Below are 15,605 nucleotides of genomic sequence, written 5' to 3' on the forward strand. Positions count from 1 at the left end.
TTATGGCTGAGTTTCTTTTTCTCCTTCCGTTGTTTTTTGATGGTATGGACACTGGGACATGTTGGATGAAAGGTAGTCAATTCAATATCACCCCAAGCTAAAATCACTCCCAGTGAGTTTTACACCCAGGGGACAGATTTGAAAATCTACGACAGCATTTCCATCACAGGTTTGGTGCAATGAAACTTCATCATCAGCCTAATGGTGCACTGAGGCAGACTTTTGTCTGTTTCCATGGCTAATAATTCCTGGAACAGGTCCCTTGTCTGTCGCCTGAGGGTTATAGCTTGAGGGGTGCCACTCCACATCAAGCATGGCTAACAAGGAGTCTCTCCTGTTCTTACCGCCAGCCATTAGCGTGTTTGGAAGGATTTGTAAGTTGACACACTCAACCCGTTTGACTGCGTCATAACGCACCTTCCTTGGCTGTCAAGTACTGCTGTGGGACCCAAACCCAGAGCTCCCGACTCAGAGACAGGGACGCTACCCAAAGCACCGTAAGACCTCCCCAAAGTTAAGTGACACCCCTGTAAAAATATTAACAATTTTGCTGCACACAGCACATAAAGCGGCCACAAAAGATTGAGATCACAATCCAGCAAGTAATTAGAAAAGCCAATAGAACGTTCAAGTTTATTGCGAGGGGAGTGGAATACGAAAGAAGTGAGTATGTTTCAATTGCACAGGATGTCCGGTGGCGGCCATGGAGGTCGCACATTTCGTATCTCCCGTCAAGGTGGGAATTTTTGGTCCTTTCCCCATCTGAGGATTGGAATATTTGGATCGAAAGAGGTGTAGGAGTCCCAGGAGACAATGTAACGTCTCTGGTGTGGCTGGCAGAAGGATCTACAAACAAGGAGTGGGTCGAGAAGAAGGAAGCTTTTGGGGCAGGACAGTTTTCAAAGTGTGCCACATGTTAAGATGGCGGAGGGCAAAGGGCCTGTTCTGCCCACCCAGTGGTCAATGGAGCTGCCGGTGAACTTTTTAAATGATAAGTTCAACCAGCAGAGAAGGGAAGCCCTGGAGGACCTGGCCAGGGTGTTAGAGGAGATGGTGGGGGAGCACGAGGAATAGCTCACCTCGTTGGTGGCCGAGGTGGGGGTGATGCGTGAGAACCGAAAGAGGCTGAAGGAGGTGGAGGATCTGGAGAACTGCTCCAGAAGGCAGAATTTGAGGATTTGGGGAAGCCCATGCATCGAAGGAGCGAAGGCCGGAACGTATGTGGTCAAAATGTTGGGGAGGCTGATGGGAGAGGAGATCTTTGGCCGGCCTCTAGACATCGCACAGCGTGCTGATGAGGAGGCCGCAGGCGGGCGAGGCCGCCAAGGACAATGGTGGTGCGGTTGCACTGCTTCTTGGACAAAGAGAAGATTCTTTGGTGGGCGAGGCAGAAGAGTAAGTGCACCTGGGAGGGGGTCGAGCTGTGGGTGTATCAAGACCTGGGCGCAGAACTGGCAAAGAGGAGGGCCGGGCTTAACCGGGTCAAGGCTGCCCTCTTGATGAAGGGGTTGAAGTTTGGAGTGCTGTACCTGGTCCGCCTTTGGGCGACCTTCCAGAATCGAGAATATTATTTTGGTACGCCAGAGGAGGAGATGGAGTTTTTGAGGGACAATTGGGTTTGCTGGTGGGGTGCTTGGGGAGAGTCAAAGGTGAGTTCACCAATTTCTGACTCTTTATTCATTGAGGGAGCGTGGACGGTGGGAAGAGAGGAATCGGGGGGTGTAAGGGGTTTGGAGGTCTTGGGCAGGGGCTAATATGCTAGCTGGGTGGGCTAGTTAATGAGAGCACAGTGGGGTGTGGTCAGGAGGTAGGTACAGGAGAGGGGGATGGGGTTGTTGTTTTGTTTGGGAGGGGGTGCTGACAACGCTGTGGTTGTTGTGGCGCAGTTGGAAAAGCAGTGATGACGGTCATCCGAGGGTGGGCCTGGAGGGTCGCGTGACACCGGCCGGGGGCTGGCCCAAAATTGTATATACTTGATCGGCAGGGGAGGGAGGTGGGAGGCCCGCCAACCAGGCTGGACACATGAAACGTGAAGGGGCTGAATGGGCCGGTCAAACGATCACGTGTGTTGTGCACCTGAGGAGTCTGAAGGTGGATGTGGCTTTTCTGCAAGAGATGTATTTAAAGATTTTGGACCAGACATGGCTGAGGAAATGATGGGAGGGGCAGGTGTTCCATTCTGGAACTAACATGAAAAGGAGTGGCGGTGCTGGTGAATAAGCAAGTGGCGTTCGAGGTGGGGAATATTGTGGCAGATTCAGGGGGGAAGGTTAGTGATGGTGAGTGGGAAGCTGGAGGGGATGGCGGTGGTGTTGGTAAATGTTTATGCCCCAAATTGGGGTGATGTGGGATCTGGGGAAGATTCCTGACACTGGACTTGCACCTGCTGATCATGGAGAGCGATTGTCAGACAGTCATTGAACCAAGCTTGGACCAGTCCAGCCTGAGGTCGGTGAAGGTGTAGGCGGCAGTGAGGAAGCTGAAGTGGTTTGTGGTGCATATGGGTGGACCCTTGGAGGTTTGGGAGGCCGACAGCAAAAAATGGTTTGTATTTCTTCCACGTGCACAGGGTGTACTCCCGGATTTACTTTTTAGTGGTGGACAAGGTGTTGCTGGCGGGGGTGGTCGGTGATTGTGGTCTCAGACCACGCGCTACACTGGGGGGATTTGCGAGTGGACTGGGGGAGGGGGACCCAGCACCCACAGTGGAGGCTGGATGAGGAGGTATGCGAGTGGGTGAGGGCTGCCATTCAGGGGTACATGGAGCTGAACGACACGGGGGAGGTCACGTCCACCACGCTGTGGGAGGGACTCAAGGTGGTGGTTTGAGGGGAATCTATTTCGATTCGGGCACATCGGGAAAAGGCAGAACGGGCAAGGCAGGTGGAAGAGATTCTGAGGATGGACAGGAGATATTCTGAGGCCCTGGAGGCAGTGTTGTTGAGGGAGACGCAAAGGCTCCAGATGGAGTTTGGATTGGTGTCCACGGGGAAGGCGGTGGGGCAGTTGTGGAGGGCCAGGGGGGCAGTGAATGAGTATGGGGAGTAGGCGAGTAGGAGGTTGGTCCACCAATTTAGGAAACAGGAGGCGGCGAGGGAGATTGGCAGAGTGAAGGACGGGAACGGGAAGGGTGGTGCTGGGTCCGGTGGGAGTGAATGGGGTGTTTGAGGAATTCTGCAGGAGGTTGTATGAGTCAGCGCCTCCGGTCAGGGAAGAGGGATTGCAGTGGTTCCTGGATGGCTTGGTGTTTCCCCGGGTGGACGAGGAGTTGGGTTGAGGGAGATTATGGAGAGTATGGGGCAATACAGGCAGGGAATGTCCCGGACCCAGATGGGTTCCCGGTGGAGTTTTATAAAATGTTTCGGGGAGACCTGTGGCCGTTGCTGTTGAGGGCCTATAATGAGGCTAGGGAGATGGGGGAACTCCCTCCAACACTGTTGCAGGCATCTATATCTCTGATATTGAAAAACGATAAGGATCTGGAGCAGAGTGGATTGTCCCGACTGTTATCGTTGTTGAATGTGGCGCTAAGTTGTTGGCTTGGTAAATTGAGGACTGTGTCCCATGGTGATAGGTGAGGACTGAACGGGGTTTGTGAAAGGGAGCCAGTTGTCGGCAAGTGTGAGAAGGATGCTTAATGTGATTATGATGCCCCCGGAGAAACAGGAAGTGGAGGTGGCAGTGATGATGGATGCAGAGAAGGCTTTTGACCGAGTGGAGTGGGAGTACCTGTGGGAGGTTCTGGGATGGTTTGGGTTCGAGCAAGGGTTTGTGGACGTGGTACGATTGCTGTATAGGGCGCTAGTTGGAAGTGTGCGGATGAACCGGGTGAGCCCAGGATAGTTCGGGCTGCACTGTGGGACAAAGCAGGGGTGCCCACTCTCCCTGTTGCTTTTTGCATTGGCTATGGAGACATTGGAAATGGCGCTGAGAGGATCGTGGGACTGGAGAGGGATTGTGCGGGGTGGCGTCGAGCACAGGGTTTTGCTATGTGTGAACGTCCTGTTGTTATATATTTTGGAACTATTGGGTGGCAATGGGGGCATTATGGGGATTTTAGAGGACTATGGCCAGTTCTCAGGGTACAAGGAGAATAGTTTCAGGTACTTGCAGGTCCTGGATTTAGTGAGGACAGAGGTGGTGTCCTTTCCCGGGTTGTTGCCCTAGCGCCGCAAGATAAGGTGCTGTTGAGGGAGGGGATAGGGCAGGGGAAGGTGGAGGAGGTCTACAAGGAGCTGATGGACTAGGAGGGGGCCCCGTGGGAGGCATTAAGCAGAAGTGGGAGGAGGAGCTGGGGTGGGGGATGCGGGGGAGGTAAAGGCTGGGACGTGGGAGGAGGCTCTGTGGAGGGTGAATGCATCCTTGTGTGCAAGGCTCAGTCTTATTCAGTTTAAAGTAGTACACAGGGCACATCTAAGGTGGGATGAGTAGGTTCTTTGAGGGAGTAGAGCTCAGGTGTGGGTGGTGTACTGGGAGGCCTGTGGACCATTTCCACATGTTTTGGGAATGTCCGAATCTGAAGGGGTTCTGGCAGGGTTTTGTAATGTCCGAGCTTTTGGGGGGTGTGGTGAATGAGATTCACACGGTATTATAAGTTACCAATGTCACTCTGTTCCCATTATATATATGTACCTATATTGTAAGTGCAGTTGCACTACCTGACCACCAGGGGGAGTAGCTCTGGGAGTACTCGAGAGTTTGTACTGGGCTCCCCCCTTGGCTCCGCCCAGAACTCCTCCCCCTGGAGCTGCTGTATAAAGATCCGTGCCACAGAGCCAGCCCGGCCAGTTCATCGAAAGTTAAACGGCGAACAGGCTGGCTCTGTTGTAAGTATATTAAAACCGCTATTCTAATCCTACAAGCACGTGTCCGTAGAATTGATGGTTCAATTAGGGGGTGAAGGTGGCTCCCAGTCCAGAGGTAGCGATATTTGGGGTGTCGGAAGACCTGGGAGTCCAGGGGGCGAGAGAGGCCGAAGTCTTCTTCGATAGCCCCGAGGCGGATTTTGCTTGGGTGGAGACTCGGAGATGTGGGTGAGTGACCTGGCGGAATTCCTGAGGCTGGGGAAGGTCAAGTTCATCCTGAGAGGGTCGGTTGATGGATTCACTTTGGGGTGGAAGTCGGCCACGATTCCCGTGTGAACATTGATTCTCCGCCCCCACACCAAACGCGATTTTGTCGCGGGCCTGTGGAGAAGCCCGCCCCATATCTACAGGACTGTGTACAGTATTTGTCCCCTTATTTAAGTGAGGATGTAAATGCTTTGGAAGCAATTCAGAGAAGGTTGAATAAACAAATACGAGGAATGGGTGGGTTGTCTTCTGGAAAGGTTGGACAGGTGAGGCTTGTATCCACTAGAGTTTAACGTTTAGAAGCGTAAGAGGTGACTTGATTGAAACATATAAGATCCTGAGGTGCTTTAACAGGGTGGAGATGGAGAGGGTGGGCAGGATTCCCCGGTCCACCAGCTGTCTGTTTCTCGGCCGTTTGGGATTCTATCTTCCCGCCGATTGTCAATGGGACATCCCATCGTAGCTACTCCACGCAGCCAGGAAACTCGCAGGCTGGGGTGCGCTGCCAGCGGGAAAATTGAATCGCAGTGACTGGAGAATTTCAGCTGATATTTCCTCCAGCAGTCAGTGTTTAAAAATAAGGGGCCGGCCATTTATGAGCGATGAGAACTTTTTTCACTTCGAGGATCATGAATCTCTGGAACTCACTTCCTCAAAAGGCAGTGGAAGCAGAATCTTTGAATATTTTAAGGCAGAGCTGGATAGATTCTTGATTAACAAGGTGGTGAAAGGTTATCGGGGTCAGGCAGGAATGTGGGGTTAGGTGGTAATTATATCAGCCATGATCTTATTGAATGGTGGAGCAGGCTCGAGGGGCCGAGTGGCCTACTCCTGCTCCTAATTGGGGCAGCACGGTAGCATGGTGGTTAGCATAAATGCTTCACAGCTCCAGCGTCCCAGGTTCGATTCCCGGCTGGGTCGCTGTCTGTGCGGAGTCTGCACGTCCTCCCCGTGTGTGCGTAGGTTTCCTCCGGGTGCTCCGGTTTCCTCCCACAGTCCAAAGATGTGCGGGTTAGGTGGATTGGCCATGCTAAATTGCCCGTAGTGTCCTAAAAAGTAAGGTTAAGGGGGTGGTTGTTGGGTTACGGGTATAGGGTGGATACATGGGTTTGAGTAGGGTGATCATGGCTCGGCACAACATCGAGGGCCGAAGGGCCTGTTCTGTGCTGTACTGTTCTATGTTCTATGTTCTAATTCATATTTTCGTATCTATGTTCATTGCTCATACCTTTCACAGACTATAGGTTTCCATAAAATAGCAACAATAGAATGACATAGCAAACATTAAGTGCTATTCCAAAGTTATCGGATAAAGTAATTTGCATTGAATGTGAGGCACAAAAATTAGGCCATTCAGCCTGACTGGTCCATGCCAGTATTTATGCTCCACAGGAGTTTCTTTACAGTCTTCTTCATCTCAACCGATCATCGAAACCTCCTCTCTTTATCAAAAATCTTCTTGAACATATTCTCTTGCCCACTTTGATCCTATTCTAACCTATCGTGTCTTCCACCCTGTTCCAGCGTTGCTTTTGACCATGGAACAACTGTGAAAGTGTATAAATATTTTACGATTTGACCTTTCTCCATCCCGCATCTCTTCTCAACCGTCTTGTCAATGAATCTTTGCTGTAACATACTTCGTATTCTGTGCGCGCGTCCGGTCTCCATATTGCAAACCGGATGTAGGGACACTGGAGAAAGTGCAAAAAACAATTCACAAGGATTGTGCAAGGACCAGAGACTGCAGCTATCAGGAAAGGCTAAACAACTGGGTCCCTGGAAAAGAGAAACACCTTCCAATATGGGGCTTCAAAATAATTAACAGATCAGGGGCCGGATTCTCCATCGGCAGGATCCTCCGGTTTGCCAGCAACGCACTCACGCCCGCAGAGTTCCTGACAGCGTGAGGGTGCCCACAATGGGAAACCCCATTTGCCGGCTACCGAGACGGAGGATCCCACTGCTGGCGGGGGCATGCCGCACCAGGATCTCGCCCCTGGTGTTTCTGTTCTTGGAGAATTCCAGCAATATGGATCATATATTTAAGGTAATCTAGAATAAATTTGGGGGAATTCCGGTGACGTCATGTAAGCAGAGGTTGTGCATGGGGAAGCTGCTACCCGAAGTTTTGGTTATTCGATCTTTAAAGCCCGATCCCAGGGACGATTATTGTATAAATCGGTCTTGAAAGATCTTAGATAAGGGTGGGATGTTGAAGGCTCAGAAGAAGAATGGCGGAAAGAAAGGGGTGACCGGAAACCCATCTTTGAGTGAGTCAATGTCTCAGGCGGAAAACAAATGGCGGGGGAAGGAGCAGAATGTGACTTCACCCCCCTCATGGTGGATTCTTTAATTGAAGTCATATCCAGTGAATCTGAAAGATGGTTCGGCAAGCAAATTAAGTATTTGAAGAATTTTATTGAGATCTATGTAGGTTGGAGCCTCCAGAGGAGGAACGGAAAATGAGGGAGTTCTTTGATGGGTTACAGTACCCGAGATTGGGAGAGGAGGATGGAGCAGGCTTGGAGGAGCCGGTGAGGGTGCAAGAGGTTAAGGAGGCAATTGGGAGGATGAAGGCAGGGAAGGCGGCAGGGCCTGACAGGTTCACAGTTGTGTTCTGTATGAAATTTAAAGACAAGCTGGCTCTACTGATGGTGGGCATGTTCAACGATGCGATGGACAGGGGTGTATTGTCACAAACAATGGGGCAGGCTTCCATCTCATTACTGCTGAAGAAAGATAAGGACCCCGTGGCGTGCAGACCTGTTTCACTGCTGAATGTAGATGCCAAAGTTTTGGCTGGAGAGGTGTCTCCAGAAGGTGATCAGGTAGGACCAGACGCGGTTTGTTAAGGGAACACAGTTGTTTTCGAACATGAGGAGGTTGATGAATGTGTTCCTCTCGTCAGCAGAGGGAAGGAAGATAGAAGTCGTGGAAGCTCTGGATGCAGAGAAGGCATTCGAACGGGTAGAATGGAGTTATCTGTTGGCGGTACTGGAGAGGTTTGGAATCGGGCCAAAGTTTGGGGCATGGGTGCGTATGCTACACAAGGAACCAAAGGCAAATGTGCATATGAATAATTCAAACTCGGGGGCTGGATTCTCCGTCCCACCGCACCAAATTTCTGGTTCAGCACGCCAACAGGATGCTCCATTTCGCTGGCTTATCAATGGGGTTTCCCATTGTGGGGCAGCACCAGGCCGTCGGGACACCCCCGTGCTGCCGGCAAAACGGAGCATCCTGCGGGTAGAGAATCCAGCCCCAAATAGTTTGCATTGCATTGGGGTATGAGGCAGGGATGGCCTATGCTCCCCCCTTCTGTTTGCATTGGCTATAGAACGCTTGGCCATTGCTCTAAAGAGCCCGGGTTGTGGAAGGGGATAGTGAGGGGGTGGGGTGGAACATCGGGTGTCCCCGTATGCAGACGATCTGCTCCTATATGTCTCGGAGGCAAAGGTATTGATGGGGGGTATAATTGAGCTGCTTCAGAGGTTTGGGAAGTCCTTGGGATGCAAGTTAAACCTTGGGAAAAGTGAGGTTTTCATGGTCTCCCCACTGGGAGTGGGAACAGGAGTGGGAGGGTTGCCATTCCTCTTTGCGACGTCTCACTACAGAAAGTTTCTGGGGGTGCAGATGGCTCGGGACTGGGAACAGCACCGGAGATTTAACTTTACTAGTTTGGTGGGGAGGGTGAAGGCTGATTTGGCAAGTGGGACAACTTCCCTTTGTCATTGGCAGGCCGGGTAAAGGCTGTCAAAATGAATGCGTTGCTGCGGTTCCTGTTTCTATTCCAGTGTCTGCCGGTCTTTCTACCCAAAACGTTCTTCAAGGGGGTGGATAAGTTGATCTTCTCATTCATTTTGGCGGGGTGGGGGGAAGAGTCCCAGGATTAGAAAGGCGATATTACAGAGGGGAAGGCAAAAGGGGGGACTAGACCTCCCGAACTTGCTTTAGTATCATTGGGTGGCAAATGCTGAGAAGGTGAGAGGATGGTATAAGGAAGGGAGGGCTCTGTGGGTAAGGATGATGGCGGGCACTTGTAGGGGGTCGGGGTTGCAAGCGTTGGCAATGGCACCGTTCCCGATGGCCCAGGAAAGTATTCAGGGAGTCAGGTGATGGTGGCCAAACTGAGGATTTGGAGGCAGTTTCAGCTGCACTTTAAATTGAGGGCTGGGTAAGTGGGGGTTGCCAATTAGAGGGAATCACGGGTTCGGGTCTGGAAGGATGAATTAGAGTCTAGAAGAATTGGGAGAGAAATATGGATTGACAGAGAGAGAGAGATTTAGGTATGTGCAGGTGCGGGACTTCGCCAGGAAAGTGCTCGTGACCTTCCCGGTAGTGACGGCTCCTTTGTTGTTGGAGGAAGTGCTGTCAGTGGGGGGACTGGAGAAGGGAGTCATCTCAGTCATTTACGGGAGGATGGTGGAGGCAAATGGATTGTCCATGAAAGGGATTAAGATGAAATGGTAAGAGGAGCTGGGGGATGGTGCTTGAAGAGGGATTGTGGTGTGAGGTGCTGCGGAGGGTGAATGCCTCATCTTCTCCAGGGTCCCAGGTTCGATTCCCGGCTTGGGTCGCTGTCTGTACGGAGTCTGCACGTTTTCCCCGTGTCTGCATGGGTTTCCTCCAGTTTCCTCCCACAAGTCCCGAAAGACGTGCTTGTTAGGTGAATTGGACATTCTGAATTCTCCCTCAATGTATCCAAACAGGTGCCGGAATGTGGTGACTAGGGGATTTTCACAGTAACTTCATTGCAGTGTTAATGTAAGCCTACTTGTGACAATAATAAAGATTATTATTATTGTGCGACATTGGAGCTGATACAACTGAAGGTAGTGTATAGGGCACACCTCACGACAAAAGGATGAGCCGGCTGTTTGAGGGGGGTGAAGGATACCTATGAGCGACATGGGAGGGGCCTTGCAAATCACGTTCACATGTTTAGGTCCTGTCCGAAATTAGAATACTTTTGGAGGTGGGTATTCAGGACAATTTCAGGTGTCCTACATGTGGACGTGAAGCCTGGCCCCTAGAAGCCATATTCGGGGTATCGGACAAACTCGAGCTGCAGGCGGGCATGGGGGAAGATGTCTTAGCCTTCGCCTTGTTGATCACTTGAAGGATGGTTTTGTTGGGGTGGAGGTCAGCCTCTCCACCCTGCGCCTTGGCCTGGCAGAGGGATTTACTGGAGTTTTTGACCCTCGAGCAGGTAAAGTTTGAACTGAGGGGGTGAAGGAGTGGTTCTACAATCGTGGTTTGTTTACTATGGATTTTCGGGAATTGGTTACTGTTTACTGTTGAAGGGGACTGTGATGTGGGGGGATGTTTTGTTCGTTTGGTTGTTTGGGGGCTGTTTGGGTGTTGTATTGTGAAAATGTTGAAAATTTGCTGAATACATTTTTATTTAAAAAGAATAAATCTGGTCGGGAATTCATCCAGAGAGTGGTGAATGTGACATTATGTAGAATGTCTAGTATACAAAGGGTTAATGGAATATTATAATTGACCACTACATGGAGCTGGGAACAGACCTATAAAAAGGTTTCTGGGAGAGAGTGGGAGAGAGTGTAGGAGAGAGCAGAGTGCAGTTTAAAACAGAGTACGAGACAAATATTAGTGTAGTGTAGATTGTAGTTTAATGGACAGTAAGAAGTCTTACAACACCAGGTTAAAGTCCAACAGGTTTGTTTCAAACACGAGCTTTCGGAGCACGGCTCCTTCTTCAGGTGTCACTCCTGAGGTATCACTCTCTGCCCCTTTTTCCATTCACCTGAAGAAGGAGCCGTGCTCCGAAAGCTCGTGTTTGAAACAAACCTGTTGGACTTTAACCTGGTGTTGTAAGACTTCTTACTGTGCTCACCCCAGTCCAACGCCGGCATCTCCACATCATGGTAGTTTAATGGATTATTGCTTGCTATAGGAGTAAGTGGATGTATTGTATATCAAGTAGTATAATAAATGTTAGCTTTGTTATTGAACTTAGCTTATGTGGGTCATTGTGAACACTACGACATCCATCCTGAGTATAAGAAACACAAAGAACACCACAGTGAGAACGTGGAACTCACTGCTACATGTGGCGTAGTCGAGGAGAATAGTGTTTGAGGGGAAGTTAAATAAATACATGAGGTGAAACGTAACGAGAAGTTATGTCAGTGGGTTTGACAACAAAGGATTGTGTTGACCATTAATGCCAGCACAGAGCAATTAGGCCAAGTGGTGCCTATGCAATATGTACATATAAAATTGTTATTATTTATTCAACCCTTAATTCCTCTGACCAGCCTCCTGATAATTCAGTTCCTTGCTAAGAGATTAACTGATGCTAAATTAGATAGGTTTTCTTAATGATGGGCTGTTCCAGAACTACTTTTAGGAGTCAGGGGAAGCAACCCTTCGGAATGTCACATAGACACCAACCACTTCTAACTGCATGCAACCTCTTTCGCCCTCCGCCTCTGAGGTATCACTCTCTGCCCCATTGGCTGATGGACAATCGATAATGTCTTCTTCAGTGTACATAACTTTAGAAATAGGTATTGATGTGATGAATACTATGTCAAAATGGAACAATATTGCTTGCACGATTGAACTTTGGCGTCAAGTGATTTGTGTCAGCAAAGTAAGATGTCTTATAACACCAGGTTAAAGTCCAACAGGTTTGTTTTGAATCATTAGCTTTCAGAGCGCAGCTCCTTCATCAAGTGAATCTCACCTGATGAAGGTGTTGTGCTCCAAAAGCTAGTGTTTTGAAACAAACCTGTTGGACTTTAACCTGGTGTTGCAAGACTTCTTACTGTGCTCACCCCAGTCCAATGCCGGCATCTCCACATCATGTGTTAGCAAACGAACAGGTGTTGCAAAATTTATATTGTTTCTTCAACATACACACCCCAGATTAATCTTAGAGTGAGGGGGCCGCCCATTTAAGGGAGAGATGAGGACGAATTTCTTCTCTCCGAGGGTAGTGAATCTGTGGAATTCTTTACCTCGGAGAGCTTTAGCTTTAGTAAGTTCAAGACTGAGATAGGCAGATTTTCAATCAGTAAGGGAATCAAGTATTATGGGGTTAAGGAGGGAATGTGGAGTTCACGCTTATCACGTGATCAGTCAAGATCTCATTGAATGGTGGAACTGACTGGATGGGCTGAATGGCCTACTTCTGCCCCTACGTCTTATAGTCTTATGGTTTTATACATCTTTTAGCACTGGGTATCTTTGCTGCTAATAATTACTGTACTCTTAAATGTTGTCATCAGATTTAATTAATAGACAATTTCCTTTTAATGTAAATGATCTGTATTAACAAAGCATTAACAAAGTATTAACAAATGCTGCAAACTTTTATTGTTTCCCCAACAGATACATCTTTTATTATTGGGTATCATGCTGCAACAAAAATGCTTTGGAGAACATCTGTGACAACCAGGAAATTGGGTAAGAGGCCTTCCTGTGTGAAATGAGGGCATTCTTCCTTTGAAACAGGGTTAGCTTGGTGTATGTTTAAAATCCATTCAAATAAATTATTTAACCCATGTCAGTATGACACAGGGAAGATAAGCCTCCAGGGTTACAAGAATCTTTATTAGTGTCACAAGTAGCCTGACATTAACACTGCAATGAAGTTACTGTGAAAATCCCCCAGTTGCCACACTCTGGCGCCTGTTCGGTTACACTGAGGAGAATTCAGAATGTCCAATTCACCTAACAAGCTTGTCTTTTGGGACTTGTGGGAGGAAACCGGAGCACCCGGAGGAAACCCACGCACACATGGGGAGAACATGCAGACTCCGCACAGACAGTGACCCAAACCAGGAATTGAATCTGGGCCCCTGGCACTGTGAAGCAAGAGTACGAAACACTGTGCTACTGTGCTGCCCTGACGCCCGGAGCAAGGTAAGGCAAGTTTTTCTGGAGGGCAGAATGTTTGGCTGCTTGGATTTGATGGCACAGGGTGTTTCTCAGCTTGTCTCCCAGGGGGCTAAAGCAGTTGACAAATCCTGTCCAGGGCTGAACAAATATTGTGGATGCTTGTTCCCAATGAGGCAACGTGCATTGTGCTTAACTAGACAATGTAAACCTTAATGTAAAGTTTGTAAACCTTATGTTTGTAAATCTTAAGGTAATGTAAACCATTATTCTGTCTATCCAGCTGGAAGACAAAGTGAACTCGAATTCATAGCTTCGAGGTGAAGTTTGTGCACAAATATGTGTGGGTTTTTTGGGTCAATTCTCATGATTTGGAGAGTATCAAAATTGGAGCTTTAAACTTCCCTCAGTGCCAATTTCCCTGTTTACTTTATGTTTAGGTCCTTTGGAAATTCTTGTCCCTTTTCTTTTAATAGTTTTGTTTGTTTACATATGCTCTGGTTCTGGATATCTCAGTTCCCATATTTCACACTGCTTCTGTTCATACATCTCATCAAAAGCAACTAGTGTAATCCTCCAATGGACACTCTAAGCTGTCAATCAAACTGTGAACTCAGACACTCTTACTGAAATAATTATAGTTTTTGAAAGTCTGTCGAGCTTTCAGCAAAAGATGTTTGGAAATTGTCAGCAATCAGCTATTGAAAATGCACGAACAGATGTTGCACTACCTGGGCAAACAATCAAGGCAGTCTAGCAGAAGTTTTTTTTAAACTAACTGGCAGCTGTAACCAATTGTTTTTATGGTTTGAAGAATGAGGGATTTAATAAACTTTAGATCACCACCGTTAATTAGACCTATCTGCCCTTCAAGAGCATTTACATCTGCTCCATAGACTTATGACTCCCACAGTGCAGATTAAGGCCCTTGCAACAGCCAATTGAACTGAGCACTGAGTTTGGCTGCCCTCAAAAATGGGTGTTGGAAATGGGGGCGGGGCTTGTGCATCCAGATACCTCCCGCCATTTTTAAAGGTCCACAGTGTCACACTGACTCTGTGAAAATCTGTTCCCTTGTGTCTGTTACACACCCTCTTTTCTGCTGCATAGCATTCATTAGTCTTTAATTCTGTACCTCAAAATTGTAAATAAATGAAGTGTCATGTTTCCTCCTTCATACCTGTCTGTATCATGCATGTATAATTTCAATGTAAGGAACAGCCAGTATTAAGTGAATTTTTGAGTGTCACACTCTCCAATTTTAACATGTTATTAGCAGAAATATACAAAGATTCATGGCACAGAAGCTGACCAGTCAACTCAACATGTCCATGTTCACATCTGGAAGAAAATGGACTTATCAGTGATAGGCAGCATGGTTTTGTGCAGGAAAGGTCATGTCTTACAAACCTAATAGAATTCTTTGAGGAAGTGACAAAGTTAATTGATGAGGGAAGGGCTGTAGATGTCGTATACATGGACTTTAGTAAGGCATTTGATAAGATTTCCCATGGCAGGTTGATGGAAAAAGTGAAGTCGTATGGGATTCAGGGTGTACTAGCTAGATGGATAAAGAACTGGCTGGGCAACAGGAGACAGAGAGTAGTGGTGGAAGGGAGTGTCTCAAAATGGAGAAGGGTGACTAGTGGTGTTCCACAGGGATCCGTGCTCGGACCACTGTTGTTTGTGATCTACATAAATGACCTGGCGGAAGGTATAGGTGGTCTGATTAGCAAGTTTGCAGATGATACTAAGATTGGTGGAGTTGCAGATAGTGAGGAGGACTGTCAGAGAATACAACAAAATATAGATAGATTGGAGAGTTGGGCAGAGAAATGGCAGATGGAGTTCAATCCAGGCAAATGCGAGGTGATGCATTTTGGAAGATCAAATTCAAGAGCGGACTATATGGTCAATAGAAGGGTCTTGGGGAAAATTGATGTGCAGAGAGATCTGGGAGTTCAGGTCCATTGTACCCTGAAGGTGGCAACGCAGGTTGATAGAGTGGTCAAGAAGGCATACAGCATGCTTGCCTTCATCGGACGGGGTATTGAGTACAAGAGTTGGCAGGTCATGTTACAGTTGTATAGGACTTTGGTTCGGCCACATTTGGAATACTGCGTGCAGTTCTGGTCGCCACATTACCAGAAGGATGTGGATGCCTTGGAGAGGGTGCAGAGGAGGTTCACCAGGCTGTTGCCTGGTATGGAGGGTGCTAGCTATGAAGAAAGGTTGAGTAGTTTAGGATTGTTTTCATTGGAAAGATGGAGGGGGGACCTGATTGAGGTCTACAAAATTATGAGAGGTATGGACAGGGTGGACAGCAACAAATGGGGTGTCAGTTACAAGGGGTCACGATTTCAAGGTGAGAGGGGGAAAATTTAAGGGAGATGTGCGTGGAAAGTTTTTTACGCAGAGGGTGGTGGGAGCCTGGAACGCTTTACCGGCGGAGGTGGTAGAGGCGGGCATGATAACATCATTTAAGAAGCATCTAGACAGGTATATGAATGGGCGGGAACAGAGGAAAGTAGACCTTGGAAAATAGGAGACAGGTTTAGATAAAGGATCTGGATCGGCGCAGGCTGGGAGGACCAAAGGGCCTGTTCCTGTGCTGCAATTTTCTTTGTTCTTTGTTCTATGCCTTTCTGTTCAATTTGTCAA

General features: G+C 48.3%; 1 protein-coding gene across 3 annotated transcripts in view; it reads left to right on the forward strand.

Annotated features, from left to right (window-relative positions):
- The window catches only part of LOC119974531, a 101,005-nt gene that overhangs the window by 58,373 nt on the left and 27,027 nt on the right, over window positions 1-15,605 (forward strand). For all 3 annotated transcript variants that reach the window (XM_038813492.1, XM_038813491.1, XM_038813493.1), the window contains exon 6: window positions 12,438-12,512. In XM_038813492.1, the coding sequence (XP_038669420.1) occupies window positions 12,438-12,512 (75 nt within the window). The remainder of the gene's footprint in view (window positions 1-12,437; window positions 12,513-15,605) is intronic.

Source organism: Scyliorhinus canicula, chromosome 12, assembly GCF_902713615.1.
Source record: "Scyliorhinus canicula chromosome 12, sScyCan1.1, whole genome shotgun sequence".
NCBI lineage: Eukaryota > Metazoa > Chordata > Chondrichthyes > Carcharhiniformes > Scyliorhinidae > Scyliorhinus > Scyliorhinus canicula.